This window comes from Drosophila nasuta, chromosome 3, assembly GCF_023558535.2.
Source record: "Drosophila nasuta strain 15112-1781.00 chromosome 3, ASM2355853v1, whole genome shotgun sequence".
In the NCBI taxonomy this organism is placed as follows: Eukaryota; Metazoa; Arthropoda; class Insecta; order Diptera; family Drosophilidae; genus Drosophila; species Drosophila nasuta.
This window is the reverse complement of record NC_083457.1, coordinates 42,641,125-42,659,705: the sequence shown is the minus strand read 5'-3', so window position 1 is coordinate 42,659,705 and position 18,581 is coordinate 42,641,125. Positions and strand designations below refer to the sequence as shown.

Genomic DNA, 18,581 nt, shown 5'->3' with positions numbered 1-18,581 from the left:
AACTGCTAAACTTTATAAACAAATTCATTTAACACAAATTCATTATACCCAGCTGCCGCATTCATATGCCGGGTATAACATGTGGTTGATCGGCAAATTGAAAACGTGCGCAGCAGATGAAGAGCAGCATCGAATTTGCATAAATCAATTTGAGCAGACAAAAACGAGAGCAGCCAACGATGAGCAGAGCAGAGCAAAGAAAAGCAAAGCAGAGGAGAGGAGAGGAGAGACCTGCTCTCGATGAGACACTTGAGACAGCTGGAGTTGGATAAAAGTGCCTAATGGAAATGCATTTACATGTAACATAAAAGTGAATCAACGTCGCTGTTGCCACTGATAAGTGATCAATTTGAAAAGTCTGCTCAATGCAGCAATAAAACTGGTCGTCGCTGTTGCTGTCAGGTTGAAATGAACTAACACAAAACAAACAGTATAAAAGAAATACATATTTGCTATTTTATTGATAACGTCACTCGAAAGTTGCGCATAAAACTTTTTTTAATGCTGCCAAACACAATTCGTCGTCGCAATGTTTGCCAATCAAGTCAAGTGATAACAATCAATGCAATGCACTCCATAAATATGTAAGTGCGATCAGCAAAGTAATCAAGTGTTGTCCGATGACTTGGTCAACAATTTGGCTAGCCAATAAATTCAGGCGCTAAAATTTTAAGAGATCCGGTACGGCACACATATGGCTCTAATCACGTATTATTTATCTATCTATTGATTTCCAGTTCGTTCTAGAATTGACAATTTCGATTGCCTTTATCTTAATAAACAAAATTGATTGCAATAAGAAAGAAATAAATAAACAAAAAGCTTGCGATATTAAAAAAAAACCAAAAACCAAACCAAAACAAAATTAAACATAACAAAAAGCAAAAAAAAACAAACAACAATTTAATCTATAACAAAGCAAAGGCTTTGACGACTTTGAAATACACTACACTCATTATTAAACTCATAAATTAGGGACCAACTTCATTGTACTACAAATATGCCTATTATTTAGTAATAGTTTATAAGAAAAATCTATTGTCATGCTTTCAATTTTATGGTGTACAAAAAAAAAGTGCCAAAAAAAATCACACGCTCCAGTGATCATTAATCAAAGTGCTGGAGTATCGCGTACTCTTCAAGTATCCCCTTATTTTCAAGTGTTACCCGTGTATTATTTCTATCAATGAAAATATAAAAATGAGAGCAAACCATGCAAAACTCTATACTACTTATTTATATATGATAGAAGTGGAAACACGCCACCCATTTAAGTGCTCAGGTGACGCAAATCATTCGTTGATGAAGAAAAGAAATAACTGAGATATGTATGAGCGAAGGGCTGAGACATTTAGTTTGTAGATTGTTGTGTGTTTGTGGTCAATTATGGATCCATAACCCTTGGCTTTAATCGAATAATGCCACGCAAATCATGTGTAAAGTTGCCTTTCTGATAGTCAACAAACATTTCATCATTGTGTTCACAAAGGTTCATTGAATTTTCTGGGAGAAAGGGAAAAGACCTCGAATCTCGAAGTAGCTGATTAGCATAATTGTTGTTACGACTTCGACTACGACTACGACGATGTCTACAATGGAACCAAGGCCTGGGATCTCTTTAGTTTTTTTTTTCGGCAACTACTTAGAAAGGGCTGAGTTTAGTGATGTCTGGTTGTGAAGTTAACAACTTGTCAATGAATGCGTCTTAATCTGTTATCTCTTTAGTTCGAGATTAATTTGCAGATTTGTCTGCTGTTGAATTTTTATGGACCTCACCGCGTTTGAGTCAAGTGAAGTCAATTGAAGCTGAAAATGAAGTACCCATAAAACTGAGGGGCTAGATCAAAATAGAGCTGTGGTCGGACATTAAACTTGGGGAGCCACACAAAACGTGCAAAAGATGGGAACTTGGAACTTGGCGAAGTGCACGTGAATGAAAAATATGAAGTGCAATTTGAGTCTCGAATAGCTCGAATGCCGCACAATGAATAAATAACTACGTTGAACATGCAACCTCACTGATTGCGTGAACAAAGCCTCAACTCGTTGAAGTCTCTCTCTCTCTCTCTTTGGTCCCCCCTCTCCTTGTCCAAGACAATGCCAGCTGGCTAAATATTTTGAATTAGTTACGTTATAGAGCTAGGAAAAAAAATACGACTGAGAAATAAAATAAAAGAGAAGATAATTGTGGCAGCAAACATGCGTGCGAGGTCATGATTTCGAGTGAGTGTGAATACTTTGAGTGCTCGTATGTGAGTGCATAGCTTAAAGTTGTTTTGCTTTGCACTTATCGGAAATTCGCAAACTTTGCCATAAATCGGGTAATTACCAATGTTATCAGCTTGCTAACTTTTATAGTGGCTGCTGCAACCTGCATTTGTGATTGGGTCTAACTCAATGTGTGGCAAGTTGAACCTCAGCTTAGATGAGGGCTGCTTATCAGAATGTAAACTGCCTTTAATTACTTAAGGCGGTGCACCCCCATCAGCTAGCATAAGATTAATATTTATCCAACTGCATTAGGTTCACATTTTGAGTTTGTATAAATACTGCAACTTGCGCTCAGGTCAATCAACAGTCACTCGACTTCCACTGCATCAACAACTTCGACTTGCAATCATGCGAACTTTCATTGTTGTCGTTTTGGCAGCCCTGGCCCTGGCTACTCCCGCCCTGGCACGCACCATGGATCGCTGCTCTCTGGCCAAGGAAATGGCCAAGTTGGGCGTGCCCCGCGATCAGTTGGCCCGTTGGACTTGCATCGCCAAGCACGAGAGCTCATTTCGCACTGGCGTCGTGGGTCCCCCGAATTCGGATGGCTCCAATGACTACGGCATCTTCCAGATCAACGATCGCTACTGGTGCCAGCCGCCCAATGGCAAGAAGTCCAGCAACGGTTGTGGCCTCAGTTGCAAGGCCTTGTTGAGCGATGACATCACCAAGTCGGTGCGTTGTGCCCAGAAGGTGTTGCAGCAACAGGGTTGGCCCGCTTGGTCCACCTGGAAGTTCTGCAAGGGCCATTTGCCCAGCATTGATCCCTGCTTCAAGTAGAGTTTGCAATTGTTATCGGAGAAGATTATACAATAAAAAGAGCAAAGCATAATGACGACCACTTTCCACTTGCTTTATTGACCAACATTTTGTAGCAAAGCTGTTGATGACAGCAGTCGATTAATGAACTCATTATATCGCTCTGCAGCAGCAGTAGATACATACATATATCTAAATAAAATCGACTTGGTTGCATTGGCAATTTAAGAAAATTGCTAAATTGTCCTCGCTATTCCCCTGCACAGCACAGTTTAGGCCTTTTTGGCCAACATGCTGTAGAAAAGTGAAATTTTATATAATGGCCCACACATAACCGAGCCATTATGACAGTTTACTTGGCCAGCCAGCTAGCCGGTGAGACGTTTGGCCAAAACGAATGATATCTATAAGAAAAATTATTGCAAAATGCCAACTGGTAACATGGGCATGGCATCGAAGTCGGTGTCGAAGTTGCGAGTTGGTGTTGCGAGTTGGAGACGCAGCTAATGGCTGGAAAACAAGTTAATTTAATTTCCAATCGTAAAACAAATTACGTATGAAAGCATGCCGTTATCGTGCCGTTTATCTAAGAGTGAGATGGAATAATACAGAGAGTAAGACAGAGAGATATAGATGTGGCGAAAAGCCAACGACTTTGTTTGCTTTGAAAATTTCGTCTTCGATTTGAAATGATTTCAATGCAATTGCGAGTAAGGCCCAATGCACAATGTAGGTCTATTGCGATTGCCATTTGTGACTCGCTTGGCCATTTTGAGTTGCTGTTATGTTTAGGCCTTGTCATCGCCTGTAAATGTTTGCGCACCAAAATGGTAAACAACTCGACTTATCTGGTCATCGATGGCAACAAATCTGTATCAATTCTCAAGGGCCTCTCGATAGGGTTGAATGACTTGGCGTAAGTGTCGTTTTGGTTAAAACCAGAAATATGTTACCAATTTGAGATTAAAGTGGAATTCATATCAAATATGTACATAAAGTTATTCAATTTTTAGACAAATTTTTTAGACTAACTTTTTAGATGTTCGAGTGTAGATACTGAATTATGATGTAAGTTTATTTAATTTTCTTTAAGAAGCTTTGGAATTTTAAGATTTATTTTATTGAGGTGATGAATTTAGAATAAGGGGAAACTTAGACTAGGGAATTATGTTGAGTAGCTTCTTAAAATATCATCAGTTTAATATTTGAGTAGTAACTTAAAATAATTTTGAGTCAAGTATACACATTTTAGAATTTTAACTAAGTAAGTTATGTTTAACCATTTTTTAAACTTTCAGTTTTAGTAGGTATTTAATCTTAGAAATAGTACAAAGTTTTTGCACTCTTTAATAAAGTTTGAAGAAAGAGTGAAAATTTCAGTAGAATTTTAAACAAAGGAGTTATGCTAAATATTTACTTTCAGCTTTATTAATTACTAAAGCAAACTTGAAAAATCTTAGGAATAGTTTTTGCAGTTCTTAATGAAGTAAACTCATTGAAGAAGCAGTGAAAACAGTTTACTGATTAATCTACTTGAAGCATGTAAACATTGCTGCACATTATAAGCAGGAAAACTTTTTGTATACTCTTTAATCTATTCTTTCCGTACAAATTAATTAAGAACACTCTACAGAAAAAGTCACTTTCTCTAGGATTAATCAACTGCTCAAGCTAAAAACTTATAAGTAGTACTTTCTTCTGTGGTCTGCTTGTGGAGTACTTCCAACTATCATTTATGACAGACTGACATGACATGTCTTCTAAGCCCTCACTTAAGCTCCGCTCAGAGTTGATAAATCGCCTGTTCTCTCAACTGTTCGTCAACTTTCCCGCATTCGTCTTCGTATACACATTTCGCATAAGAAATCGCATTTTAATCATCCTGCTATTATACAACATTCTCTGGCCACAAGAAATTTATCACAGCCTTTTTCGGACAGCTATAGCTCATCATAAAAGAAGAGGTATATAATAAAAAAAGAAAAAGAAGAGACGAGGTTTCTCCGCTCGTGTTAAGCCGACACCTTGCCAAATTGTTTTAAAGACGGACGCTACAAGAAATAATAATAATAATAAAAAAGACACCCAACCAAAGACGACAACAAGACAGGGAACTGGCCACCTATTTCCAACTGAAACAGAGACTACGATCAAAACTGAGTTGTTGTTGTGTTTTTTTGTTGCCCCTTTTTTTAAGTGGTTTTTGATGCTGGCAGAGATTAAGTCACCGCTGCGATGTCTTGTCATGAAAATGTTCTCATGCCAGTTCCATTTCTTTAGCCCATTTGCATAGGGTTCGCAGTGGGTTGGGATGGAACTGGAAACTAGAGTGTGAGGCCTTTGAATGTTGTAAATTTTACCCACAGCGAGACAACAAATGGCAGATAAAACTATTAACAGAATTTAGCAACAAACAATGATAGAGAAATGTGGCCACTTTTCAGTTGTCAAGACAACGTCGAGATCCCATTTTCCCAAAGCTGTCAACTCTTGAATTGTACGCGGTATCTTTTGGGATCCCCAAGCACTGACTTTTGTCAGCTTTTTTGTATTTTTTGATGGCAGCTGTCATGCCTGACAGCCGGGCGCTTGACTTTAAATTAAAATGAGAAAAGAAAAACATAACGAATTGGAAATACGCTACGTAACTGAAGTACTTTAGTATAAAGAGAGCTGTTAAAATACAAGTAGAAAACTTGAAATTAAACTTGACAAAAATACTATATAAATACTATAGTATGTGCTTTAAATTCTATAACAGATAATTTAAAGAGCACATATATACATATTTATATATATATATATATATAGTTGTTATAGACAAAATTCAATCGATTTTAATAAAAGCACAAAATTTAAAATGAAGCTTGACAAAAGTACTATATGATATAACACTAAACACTATACTAAAACATATAGTTTTAAGAGCAATTTAAAAAATTCATAAACGACTAGCTGGTTTAACTCTCTACTCCCCAACAACTTTGTAGAGTATTCAAATATTCGACATCTTACAATAGTTGCAAGCACTGCAAGATTTTCCAGCTTGGCTTGGCCATTATGATTTTCACTGAGATCTGTTCGCTACAGATTGCGCCCACCGCATTGCCCTTTGGTGATATATCACCAACCCGAGAGCCCGTCCCGTCGCTCGTATAATATAATTAAGGTTTATATCACAGCGGGGAATCAAAAAGTTGAGATTTTGACATAGTTACGTTTGGTTTGCCAGGTGAAATGTTTATAATTTGTAAGTCCAATTTGTGGTATGACAGGTTGCGAGTAATTGATGCCAAAAGTAGTTCAAAGTTGTCGTTGGGTTGTCGCTGGGTCGTCGTTTCGGCTCGATTACCATTGACAAAGACAAGTCAAGATCATGTTTACTTAACCAACTGGAAAACAACAAACAACAGTTTGCTTTTTATCCGTTTTTCGGTAATGCGATACGTTGACATTGTGCAAGTTTAAGCATTGCCTAGGCATCATGTGGCATCATCATTTGCTTCCCCATATATCATATAAGTATGTAGAACACTCGATATACTTGTGATCTAAGCAGATCTCTCCCGCTCTCTCCATCTCCATCTTGATCTCTATCACCCTTTCTCTTCTTCTATGCGCTCTGTTGGTTTTAAACTGATAAGTACGGAACTCAACTATGTCTCGAACTTTGGCTAACATGGCGTGCCACCCGCCACCCGCCACCCGCTACTCTAAAGAGACTTTGCGTTAAGATTTCTCATTTATTATCAGAAATGGGCAACAGCTTAGAAGCAGCTGTCAATGGAAGGCAGAGAGCCATCGCAGCCTGCCCAGGCAGACCAGCCTTGTTTGCCAAGGATCTTCTGAGCACAACGGACAGAGTTGGTGATGTCATCGGTCACCAGATCTTTGCAGTTGATGGAGCACTCATTGTGGGAGAAGCGACCGTTGGCAGGCTGGCACCAAAACAAGCTGCTGATCTGGAAGATTCCATAGTCTTGGGAGCCGTCGGAGTTCTTAGGGCCAACTGCGCCAGTGCGGTAGTTGCTCTTCTGGTCAGCAATGCAAGTCCAGCGAGCCAACTGATCCCGGGGAACACCCAAGTTGGACATCTCGCGAGCCAAGGAGCAACGGTCCATGTTGCGACCGAAAGCGGAAGAGGCCAAAGCCAGAGCAACCAAAACGATGAAAGCCTTCATGTTTACAATTTACAGGAGAAACTGATGTTTTCAGGCAGCGAGGTTTGTGCTTTTATACCTGTACATTACATTACACATTACATGTGTATACATGTGTTATCTTAAGAGTTTATCAAAGCGTCAATTCCGCAGAACTGTTTATCAATATGCAATTAAAGTAATCGTGGTCAAGAAAAGAGGTCAAGAAATGTTTGAGAAAGTAATATGATATTTGTTTAGGAATTATTGTGTTCAGGTGTTCTTTTTTAACATTGTACTTATTCTGCTTATGAATATGTATGTCTTCTATATCATATAGAACACTCGATATACTCGTCATCTAAACAGATCTCTCCTACTCTCTTCATCTCTATCTTGATCTCAATCCCCCTTTCTCTTCTTCTATGCGCTCTGTTGGCTTTAAACTGATAAGTACGGAACTCAACTGTGTCTGGAACTTTGGCTAACATGGCGTGCCACCCGCCATTTTAATTTTTGATAAGAGTGATTCCCCCTAATCGTTATCGAAGCCATCGGCCGTGCCATTCATTAATTTTTCTTGAGGTATCTCCACTCGACTTTTGCGTATTAAAATCAACTCTCTTGCCTTCATTTCTCACAAGTGGAAAACACTTCACGAACACAGTTCGAGCATCTGATAAATAAGTGGCTATAATACAATCTCTCAAAGCGAGACTGCAAGATGTCGAGATAGTCTGATTTCTTTAGTGGGGATCTCACTTGTTATCGTTGCTGTCAGTGATGAATGGTTGCAGAAAAGGAAGAGTGTTTTATTATTTTATTACTTCCTCTGCTAACTTGTTTACATGCTTCCTTCTTGAAGCTCCAATTTTGCTTTGACTCGTATCCGTTAAGGGATTCTTAATGATACTTGTTCATAATGTATTTAAATTTATTAGTTGTTCTTTTTACTTTATTCGAAGTCTACTATCAATTTTATGTCTTTCTTACACAGAGAGAAAAATTGAGTTCTAAAAACAAGAATCAAAACTTTTAGTTGATCTTTTTGATCTTTCAAAAGCAATTGCTTATAGGAACTATTATTGCATCTTATTTTATGCATAAATTGATATCAATATTTCTTTCTTTTGAGTATCCCTTTTTCTTAGGACGTTCTTCTTGAATAATACCTAACTTTTGTAATACAATAGTACTATATTTTATGTATTTTATTTTTATTATGAATTATTTTAAATTTTGACTTGTAAACCAAATTACTATCTCTTTTTTATGGCTTTCCATTTTACGCCTCAGGATTTAACTCTGTTTACCAATTTTAAATTTGCGCTGCTTCTTTTTTGTTTCTTTCAACTTTATAAATTTGACTTCCTCATAGCTTCAGTGCTTTTCCTTTCTTGCCTCTGGGATTCTTCTATTCGCTTTCTTATTTTGTTTTCTGTTTTCTATTTCTTTTTATTTGCAGTTTTCCACAAATTCTATATCTTTCACCCCTGTTGGCTACTTTTTCTTTCCATGCCAATTAAATCAGCCACAATCCCTGAAGCATTTGAAAATCATATGCCTTGAAGATCACAATTTCCCCTCCCTCTTCAGTATCTACAGTATCTCTCCTCAGTCTTGCAACTTGTTGTTATCTTTGTGAAGCGGCATAACTTTACGCTAGAGTGATTTGATGCGGCGCGCCGGTAACCGCAGTAATTGTTTTAGTTGGTAAGTAGTTGACCCACGCCATGTCGTGGTGTCGCCCCTTCTTGCTCTGGAGAATCACCTTTGGTGAGGGCGCTGAACTGCGGCCTTATGTCAATTACTTATGCAGTACTTTTCTTCGAGTGCTGGGCAGTTTGTGCTAATGTGCACAAATTATAGGAAGGAGTCAAGCAGGTGCTTGGCAGGAGGAAAAGGTCTACTGACAGTTCCACACACACACACAACTCATTCCCCCTTTCCTTTCTTGGCCTCCATTTGTTGGCGAGTATAATTTTCCAGTCTTTGGTTTCCTGCTTTGTTTTAGCCTGTTTCTTGAGACGATCGCTAAGCGGTCTCTCTGTCTATCTCTTGGTGTCTCTGTTAATGCATTGCCACTTCCTTTCCTTGTCTTCGGGTTCCCGTTCCCGTTCCCATTCCTATGCCCGCCTCCCGTTCCCCACTTTTGTTCCCGTTCCCGTTCCCACTCTCGGGCCAAGTGCTCAGCTTATGTGTGTATTTATTGTCAGTTTGAGCGACGTCTACTTGTATAAATTATTGCCCACTGAGTTCCCCCATTAAGAATTCACTGACCGCTTCAAGTCAACGGCCTATTATGAGAGTCCGCAGAGTCTGAAGGGAAGTCTAGCCATTGCTTTTACTCCCAACAATCTGTCTGTCTCTCTGCCGGTCTGTCCTCATCTGTCTTTCGAAATATCGATTCTTTCATTTGTTATTAGTCTCTCTCTCTCCATTTATCTTTCTCTTCGAATCTTTAGAAAGCAAGTATGAAGCAACAGCCAATTATGAGAAGTTCGAGAAGAACGAAACCCAAGAGTTGAAAGACTCTACATTAAGAATTCTCATTTATTGTGAGAAGTGAGCAACAGTTTAGAAGCAGCCGTCAATGGAGGGCAAAGAGCCTTCGCAGCCTACCCAGGCAGACCAGCCTTGTATGCCAAGGATCTTCTGAGAGCAACGGACAGAGTTGGTGATGTCATCGGTCAACAGAGCGTTGCAGCTGAGGGAGCACTCATTGTGGGAGAAGCGACCGTTGGCAGGCTGGCACCAGTAAAAGCTGTTGATCTGGAAGATTCCATAGTCGTGGGAGCCATCGAAGTTCTCAGGGCCAACTGCGCCAGTGCGGTAGTTGCTCTTGTGGTCAGCAATGCAGGTCCAGCGAGCCAACTGGTCACGAGGAACACCCAAGTCGGACATCTCGCGAGCCAAGGAGCAACGATCCATGGTGCGACCGAAAGCGGGGGCGGCCAAAGCCAGAACAACCAAAACGATGAAAGTCTTCATGTTTACAATTTACAGGAGAAACTGAAGTTTTCATACAGGAAGGTTTGCGCTTTTATACCTGGACATTACATTACGCATTACATGCGTATACATGTGTTATCTTGTTTATCAAAGCGTCAATTGTTAGATTCATAGATCTGTCTTTCAATATAGCCTAGTTAGCTAATGCAATCGAAGTAATCGTGGTCAAACAACGAGGTGAACAAATGTAACTAATAGTTGTTTAGGAATTATTGCTATCATGTGATCTTTTATTAACTTTGTACTTTTTCTGCTTATGAATACGTTTTCTATATTTTTTATGTAGAACGAAGTCCGCAGTCTCAAAACCATTTATGTACATTTCATGTTCCAACTAATTTAATAACTAAAGTTAGTTGATATTATCTCGAGCGCTAAAGTCTTGTCTCTTCTTACTTAATTATTCATTTTCTACCTTTTCTATCACTCTTGTACCAATTATGAGAACTTCGAAAAGAAAAAGCCCAAGAGTTGAAATACTTTAAAAAGACTGCGATATGATTTTTCATTTATTATGAGAAGTGAGAAACAGTTTAGAAGCAGTCGTCGATGGAAGGCAGAGAGCCATCGCAGCCTTCCCTGGCAGATGAGCCTTGTTTGCCAAGGATTACGTTCTCAGCAATGCATGTCCAGCGAGCCAACTGGTCACGAGGAACACCCAAGTCGGAAATATCGCGGGCCAGGGAGCAACGGTCCATGTTGCGACCGAAAGCGGTGGCGGCCAAAGCCAGAACAACCAAAACGATGAAAGTCTTCATGTTTACAATTTTCAGGAGAAACTGATGTTTTCAGACAAGGTTTGTGCTTTTATACCTGTACATTACATTACACATTACATGTGTTATCTAAAGTGTTTATCAAAGCGTCAATTCTGCAGAACTGTTTATCAATATAGTCTAGTTAGCTAATGCAATCGAAATAATCGTGGTCAAACAACGAGGTAAACAAATGTTTAAGAAACTAATAGTTGTTTAGGAATTATTGTTATAAGGTGTTCTTTTATTAACTTTGTACCTTTTGTGCTTATGATTAAGTCTTCTATATTTCTAATGCCTTATGTCTTTAATGTAGAAAGAAGACCGCAGTCTCAAAACCAATTATCTTGCATACTTTTCATGTTCCAACTAATTTAATAACTGAAATTAGTGATATTATCTCGAGTCTTATCTCTTCTTATTTAATTATTCATTTTCTACGTTTTCTATTACTCCCATTTGTATTCCTCTTGTACTTAGCATTTTATGGACTGTCATTGTCATTATCTGTTTCCTACAATTCTCATAGAATGTTACTTTATAAACTTATAGCTAAGGTACTTCATTATTCCTCAAACCAAAAATGTTTAATATCCTCTATTTTTGGTTTCTTAAGTTATTATAAGTACTAGTATTATACCGAAAACTCCTCTCAAAATCATCAGATTCACCACATCTTTAAAGATGATCAGTAAAGAGTTTGAAATGGTTAAAAATTAGCCTACTTTTACTAGATATGCAGTTGTTGGTTATTCATATTTTGAGCAGTGAATTCAAATGCCACTAGTTATAGTTAAACCATTAACCTTGTTAAGTTTGGTTTTGTTTTCGTTTACCAATTATTGGACTGTGGCTATGCTTCAAGTTTTGTTGTTTGCGAACAATGTTAGAGGCACTATTGATATTCAAAGTAGGCTAACATATGTGTGGGGGCATCTAGCCTGAAGATCTATGTTGGAAGAACTGAACTGAACAGAGCTTGTGTACTTATGACTGCGTTTCATAACGGAACGATGTTGAATCGTCGTTAAACCACTGACTTGGCACATAACCCAAGGCAACAAACAAAACAACACAATACGAATGTGAATACAAGTATTTAAACATAGAGTGAACTGCACTTTGCTTTCACGACAACATGGACAGATTCATGGGATGTGATGGCAAGAAGAACTAAAAGACTAACTTAACCGCAACTATGCGAAACCCGTCATCAGGCTGTTACATTAACCCCATTCAAGCGCATGCACTTATGAGAGTACGAGTAGTATGGACTCATGAGTACACTCATCATAAATGATGGGAGGCGGTGGCATTTGCTGTACCCACTCATGAAGTTAGCATCACTTTGAGTTACGAGTTGAAGTAGTTGTTAGCGGTGTTCCCTGCTCTCTGGTCTCGCTGATGATCTTTAGACAACCGCAGATTTCTACAACATTTCTTCGCAGATTTCTGCTAAGAAAGTTGTTAACCTCTTCGCTCCAAGACAAATGAAAAAAGGCTACTGTAAAGCTAACGCACAACAACAACAAATTTAAAAATAACAACAACATCAACAAAAAAAAAGCTGTGACCCTCTTCGACTAGCTCATGCATTATCGATGAATACCCATGAATACATTCACTTCCCCACCTCTCTTTGGGCTCTGCTTTGTAAACGATACTTCTTCACTTTTACTTTTCTGTTTGATTTACAAGTTAATATAAAAGCTTCTAGGCATCATCGTTTATGGGTCAGCTAACAGTTCTGGCCTCAAGAATTTCTGAATACCACCTCATCGCATATGCATGAGGTCGATGAAATGCTGAAACGTTGAAACGTTGTGCCTTTGGGGTCTGAACCACACTGTGGCTTACCAATTATACATCATTTAGATACAAGACGCCGCTAATTGTCCAATTAAGGCTCGAAATTATAGAAAAAGAAAGCACTGTTACCATAATAGCCCAGCTCAGCTAATTGCAAAGAACAGTTCTTCAACTTGGTCACAAATAGTTGTTGTTTCTACCAGTCGATGAGGCATTTTAAGTACTCAAACTAATACTTGAGTGTTTTCCTTATCGAGTGCCCTAACAATGTAAACTGACATTGAATTGTTGTCAATCTTATCGCTACTTAACTATCCACGTTTCACACGTTTTGCGATAACTTCATCTTGAGTCCTTGATCATTAATTTGCTGAAATTCTTCCCTTTACACCTTTGCTTACAAAATTGAACTTGAATTGTGTAGCTTGTTGAATGACAAAAACTTGTTTTTGGTTTGTCTTTCTTTGGTTGGTTTCTTCATTTCCATGACTGAAATTTGAAGTGGTCGCTAATCCAATTCAATGTCTGACGTTCATAAATAAAGCCATAAAATTAGAAACTTTGGCAAAACAAACAAACAATTTGTAGCGCTGCGTTAGTTGCTCATAAAAACTAGAAATAAAAATAAACCTTTGGCAACATTTTCACTCATAGAAAGTAAACTCGTCGACACCAGGTCAACGCCGAATTATAAACAGACTCAAGACCTATTCATTACCTGTGACAAAAAAAAAAAAACTGGGTTGACTCATGATTCAACTTGGCACTGACAATTCATCAACGACTTCAGTGGTAATTCATAAAAAAGTCATATAAATTAATATGCAAATAAATATGGCACAACTTCCGCATGAGATCTACAAAGCGGCATCATTGTCACAATTGTCTGGAACGTTGTAGACAACGCTGCTAATATTGCAGATAATTCCAATATCATTAAACAAATTGCAACTACAAAGATTATTGCGAGACGTCAAGCATCTGTGATGTAAACCATACGATCTATAAATTATGGTATATCTAACTTATTTAAGTAGAGGTTCTCTTCATGTGGATGTTAAGCAACTTTAGTATACAAAATAATATTTAAAGCTTCAGACATTTGTCAGTACAAAAAGTTTAATAAAGTTAAAAAGAGTACGAAATGATTATATTATTATATAATTTATTTCGATGGGAAGCGAACGGAATGCAAAAAAAAAGTATTGAATAAAGCAAGATAATGGGAAATCATATCTTAAAAGAACGCAGAAATATCTTAAAGATTGTGATTAAAGAATACTACGTTTTATTTCTAATACTTTACTACTATCTTGAATCAATTTCAGAATGTATAGCTAATAATTAAGATATGAATAAATAAAATAAAATAAAAGTAAATAAAGTTTGAAGTTGTTGATTTTTCAATCACTTCAAGTTAATTGATAAGATAGGGAGCAATCAGCAGTCTTTTGGGAAGTGAGATAAGAAACGACTAAACACACCACCAGGTCAACAACTCCTAAGCTTTCTACCTTTTTGCTACCTTTTCGATATTATCTGAAATGAAAACGAATCTGACTTATCACTCTGGGAATCTACCACCTTTTGATTTAGGGGTATTTGCGAAAACAGAGTGTGAAAACTTTCGAAAAGTCCACAGATCACTTCACTTTCTACTATAAACACAAATACCTGTAGATGGGCAGGTGCTCTATAGAATATTAATATAAATTCATGCTTTACAAAAACAATGCTGGAATTAAAAAAGCCATTTGTTGGGTGGCCACAAAATCGCGAAACGACGCGTCGCGTCGTGTCGTGCAAATTTTCTCCCATAGAAAGTAAAGTTAAAGACGCAAAGACACTCAGCAAAGTCAAAGCCAGTCAACCACAAAATGACGGCGGGTCAACACCGATTTATGGCCAACCCAAAACATATTAATTATGATCGCATTGAGCAGAGAATTGGTCGGAAACCAGTTGAACTGGAAGGTGGCTATTGAATTCGAGTTGAAATTGTAGTTGGAGGCAACACAGCTAACAATGGCATACATATTAATTCACAAAAAAAAAAATCAAATGCTAAACAAATAGTGTAAACTTTGGCACCAGTTCCGCATCAACAGATCGTTCAGACATAGCGAACAAAATCAAAAATCGAAGGTGAGTCCACATTGAGTGGACATAATAATGGCCAAAAATATATGATTGACATGTTGCCCAAGGCATCCTCGAGCTCAGCACGAAGTGTACGCAATTATAAGGCGATTGGAATCTATAATCTGATTATCCCCCCGGCCACATAGATTGGCAGCCAGAGATTGCTAAATTGGGAGAAAGTGGCAACCGAATGCGCAACGAACCAAAAATTATATCTGTCAAGGCCCGATGACAAGCGACAACTTAGAAGATCTCTATGATGGACAGCAACACGTCTTGTCTTATCGTCAAGAAAGCTTGAAGATTTCTGGAAATTTCACAGAGTTGACAGTTGGCTATGAACAGTTGCTGACGGAAATATATTTTCTATTTATATAAACTCATTTAATTTTAATTAACTAATAGTCTCAATAAACAAAAACTTAATTTCAAATGCATTTTTATTTTTTTTGGCGTTTAGCATAGACACAATTGATTTTTCGAATTTAGTATTCTTTTGGAAGTATTACGGACCTGCGATCTATAGAAACTATCAAAATAATATATAATCTTTTTCATTACAAAAAATTTGTTGTCTATTACACTCATTGTAATCTTTGTTATACTTGCAAAAAGTTATGAAATATTCATAGCAATGAATTAACAAAAATTACTAAATTAAATGAGAATGCAGAATTTCTAATATTGTTTGGCAATTTCTCGAATTTCAGATAATTTTGAACCTTTTTTATTAGAGAACAAACCTATCTGCAGCAACTTCCGCTGATATACAATTATTGAAAATCTCTGTGAGATAAGCAAGTCCTTAATCATAAAGTTGAACTGTGAATCCCCCTGAAGTGTTCACACCTGTGAGCAGATATCGCATCACTGAGAATGCAAATTGATAGATCTGTTTCAACATACTTGCAATCAACAAATGTGTAACTATACTCGTAGAAATTAATTTCATTGTGGCAACTCAAAGATTAGATATACCTTCATCAACTTCATCATCTGTTGCGCTGACAATCGACATTATCGGGTCTGGAACTTAGACAAACCCTCTTTAGATAAGTGCACACTAAAGATTAAATGTCGCTATAAAAGCAACAGCCTGACGGACTGAGAACATCAGTTTTTCCTGAGAATTGCAAATATGAAGGCTTTCATCGTTTTGGTTGCTTTGGCTTTGGCCGCCCCTGCTTTCGGTCGCACCATGGACCGTTGCTCCTTGGCTCGTGAGATGTCCGACTTGGGTGTTCCCCGTGATCAGTTGGCTCGCTGGACTTGCATTGCTGAGCACGAGAGCTCCTACCGCACTGGTGTTGTGGGCCCTGAGAACTACAACGGCTCCAACGACTACGGTATTTTCCAGATCAACAACTACTACTGGTGCCAGCCTGCCAACGGTCGCTTCTCCTACAACGAGTGCGCCCTCAGCTGCAACGCTCTGTTGACCGATGACATCACCAACTCCGTCCGTTGCGCTCAGAAGATCCTTGGCCAGCAGGGCTGGTCTGCCTGGTCCACCTGGAAATACTGCGATGGCTCTCTGCCCTCGATCGATGGCTGCTTCTAAGCTTATTGAATAAAATGTGAACAAAAACTAAATCGACCAACAGTCTCTGAATTTTAAAGGGTATCTAACAGATTACCTCAAGTTTGTACTAAACATTTTCTCAGATTGAAGTGTGAACTTATTACGCATTTATGACATATCTGAAGTAGTTTGCTGTTGGTACTGCTGATATGAAGTGATGTGTTTCATATGGAAATCTCGGATAGATAAGCTAGTCTGTAATGCTAGACGAGCAATGTGAAGCCCCTAAAATGTCTGCACGCGTAAGATGCAATCGCAACGTGAAGTCGGTGTTAATTAAGTGATTTGCTGATTGATTTGTCTGGTTTGGTTGTCTGGGACAGTTTGGCCTTTGCGCCCAATAAGCAGTTCAATGGGCCTCTAGCCAATTGCAGTTGCCACAATTAGTTGTGCAGTTAAAGGCAGTTAGTAACAAAAGGGAAGAGAAAAGCAAGCAGCAATGCTTTGCTCGACAGTTCAACTGGGAGATACCCGAAACAAATTGACAGAGAAAGGAAAAACAATGAATTTAGTTATGTATGTTTATTATTTAGTTTTTCGTTCGACCGAAATCTATAACAAGCTTTTCGTTTGCGACCAACTTATAATACCCTTCTATTCATTACGCTAACGGGTATGAAAGACCCAAATCCAATTGCCTAAGCTCGACAAAGAGAGCGTCTTGTCGCCTGACGAGGCAAAAGGTAAGCAAATTGCGGTTACTTCATCAACAATTGCCTCATTTGTCAGGTGTGCAACAACCATCTGTTGAACAGTTGAACTGTTGTTGATCTGCTTCATTTTCAAATGGAACTGAATGTGCCTTAATAACCCATATAAAGAATAGATACGCCACACTCTTAACACCACCACAGAAATAGAAAAGAAAAGAAATTTTTCGTTATACTCGAAATTTGGCCGAAAGTAAGTTGGCCATGGTGTTGTTGCGTGTGACGCCCTGCAAGCCGTAGGAGCGTAGCCAATGCATAAGCTATTTATTATTAACAATTGTTAAATCAGACCGGAACAGTTTTCGTCTAGCTGTAGTAGAGTGAGTACTCGATGTGTATGTAGTCCGATGTATATACTCATACTTTTATATGAGTATTCCATTTGTTATTATGTCTCTACGACTGCCCACTGATATTTCTTTTGTTTGTTTGTCTTACACTTCTTTGTCCGCCAAGTGGCATTGTTAGCAGCTCTAGCAACAGCTGCTGGAGGGGGGGATTGGGGATTGGGGAGACTTGGCCGATTCGACGCTCCGATTGTGCCTGGCTCGAAGCGTGCCGTCGCCAATTGAATTTTTCTTTTAGACGCTTTCGAGTACGGTTAAATGTAATTTGTTTTATATATTTATTTTTCTACAGCTATTTTTCTTTTTATTTTTATTTTTTTTGTCTTCATCTACCTCTTTTCGACGCACACGCAGCAATTTACAATGTTGCCACAAAATATTTTTATAGCATCGAATGTCAGGCTAACAAGCACTTGCTCTTGCGGCTCCATTCTAAAACGGCATCTCAATGCCAATGCCAACTCAACCAACTTAGCCAGCCGACTCTCGGCTGCCCACGCAGCGATTCTCGAGAGGATTTTTGAATGCCAATGAATGCGCCCAAGTCGAAAAGAAAGTCAAGCCCTATTAGCATACACATATAGCATGATTGTATGCGTTATAGTTATAGTCTGTCTGGCTCTTGGCTTCAGCTACCAACAAAGATGTAGATTAGAGTTAGCCAAGAGCGTAGACGGCTTTGCTCAAAGGGGGATCATATAGAAATGAGAGCAGCATGACAGTAGTTTTTTTTTTAACTATATTGACTCATTTAAATAGAGAATGGAAATTATTTTAATGTCGTAGCTTTCGTTCATGTTATAAAATACCTAATTTTAATAAATGAATATTATTGGCATCTTTATAAATAAAGTGTAACATTATGCATACTCTTTTTTGAATAAATATATGTTTAATTTAATAGCCAATATAAAGTCCATTAATTTTTAATCTTATATATGAGAGAGTTGATGATTAAATTTGTCAAAATTGGTATTTAAAATTTCGATTATAACGAAAATTTTATATTATCTTTTAATTAGAAATTAATTTCTTTTATTAATTGGTATTTTTTA

General features: G+C 38.1%; 6 protein-coding genes across 7 annotated transcripts in view; 2 read left to right on the top strand and 4 right to left on the bottom strand.

The window, feature by feature from the left end:
- LOC132794451 (uncharacterized) overlaps positions 1 to 18,581 on the bottom strand; it is a 34,344-nt gene that overhangs the window by 5,075 nt on the left and 10,688 nt on the right. The gene's annotated exons all lie outside the window — the stretch shown is intronic.
- Positions 2,562 to 3,103, top strand: LOC132794464 (lysozyme B-like). The gene has a single exon (XM_060804930.1). It carries the CDS (start codon positions 2,620 to 2,622, stop codon positions 3,049 to 3,051), a length of 432 nt encoding a protein of 143 aa, XP_060660913.1. The 5' UTR covers positions 2,562 to 2,619; the 3' UTR covers positions 3,052 to 3,103.
- Positions 6,760 to 7,243, bottom strand: LOC132794470 (lysozyme D-like). The gene has a single exon (XM_060804937.1). The coding sequence runs from the start codon at positions 7,209 to 7,211 to the stop codon at positions 6,798 to 6,800; it is 414 nt and encodes a 137-aa protein (XP_060660920.1). The 5' UTR covers positions 7,212 to 7,243; the 3' UTR covers positions 6,760 to 6,797.
- LOC132794471 (lysozyme E-like) lies at positions 9,584 to 10,196 on the bottom strand. Its single transcript, XM_060804938.1, has one exon. The coding sequence runs from the start codon at positions 10,158 to 10,160 to the stop codon at positions 9,747 to 9,749; it is 414 nt and encodes a 137-aa protein (XP_060660921.1). The 5' UTR covers positions 10,161 to 10,196; the 3' UTR covers positions 9,584 to 9,746.
- On the bottom strand, positions 10,659 to 10,976 carry LOC132794472 (lysozyme D-like). Its single transcript, XM_060804939.1, has one exon. It carries the CDS (start codon positions 10,937 to 10,939, stop codon positions 10,715 to 10,717), a length of 225 nt encoding a protein of 74 aa, XP_060660922.1. The 5' UTR covers positions 10,940 to 10,976; the 3' UTR covers positions 10,659 to 10,714.
- Positions 15,997 to 16,480, top strand: LOC132792936 (lysozyme E-like). The gene has a single exon (XM_060802475.1). The coding sequence runs from the start codon at positions 16,026 to 16,028 to the stop codon at positions 16,446 to 16,448; it is 423 nt and encodes a 140-aa protein (XP_060658458.1). The 5' UTR covers positions 15,997 to 16,025; the 3' UTR covers positions 16,449 to 16,480.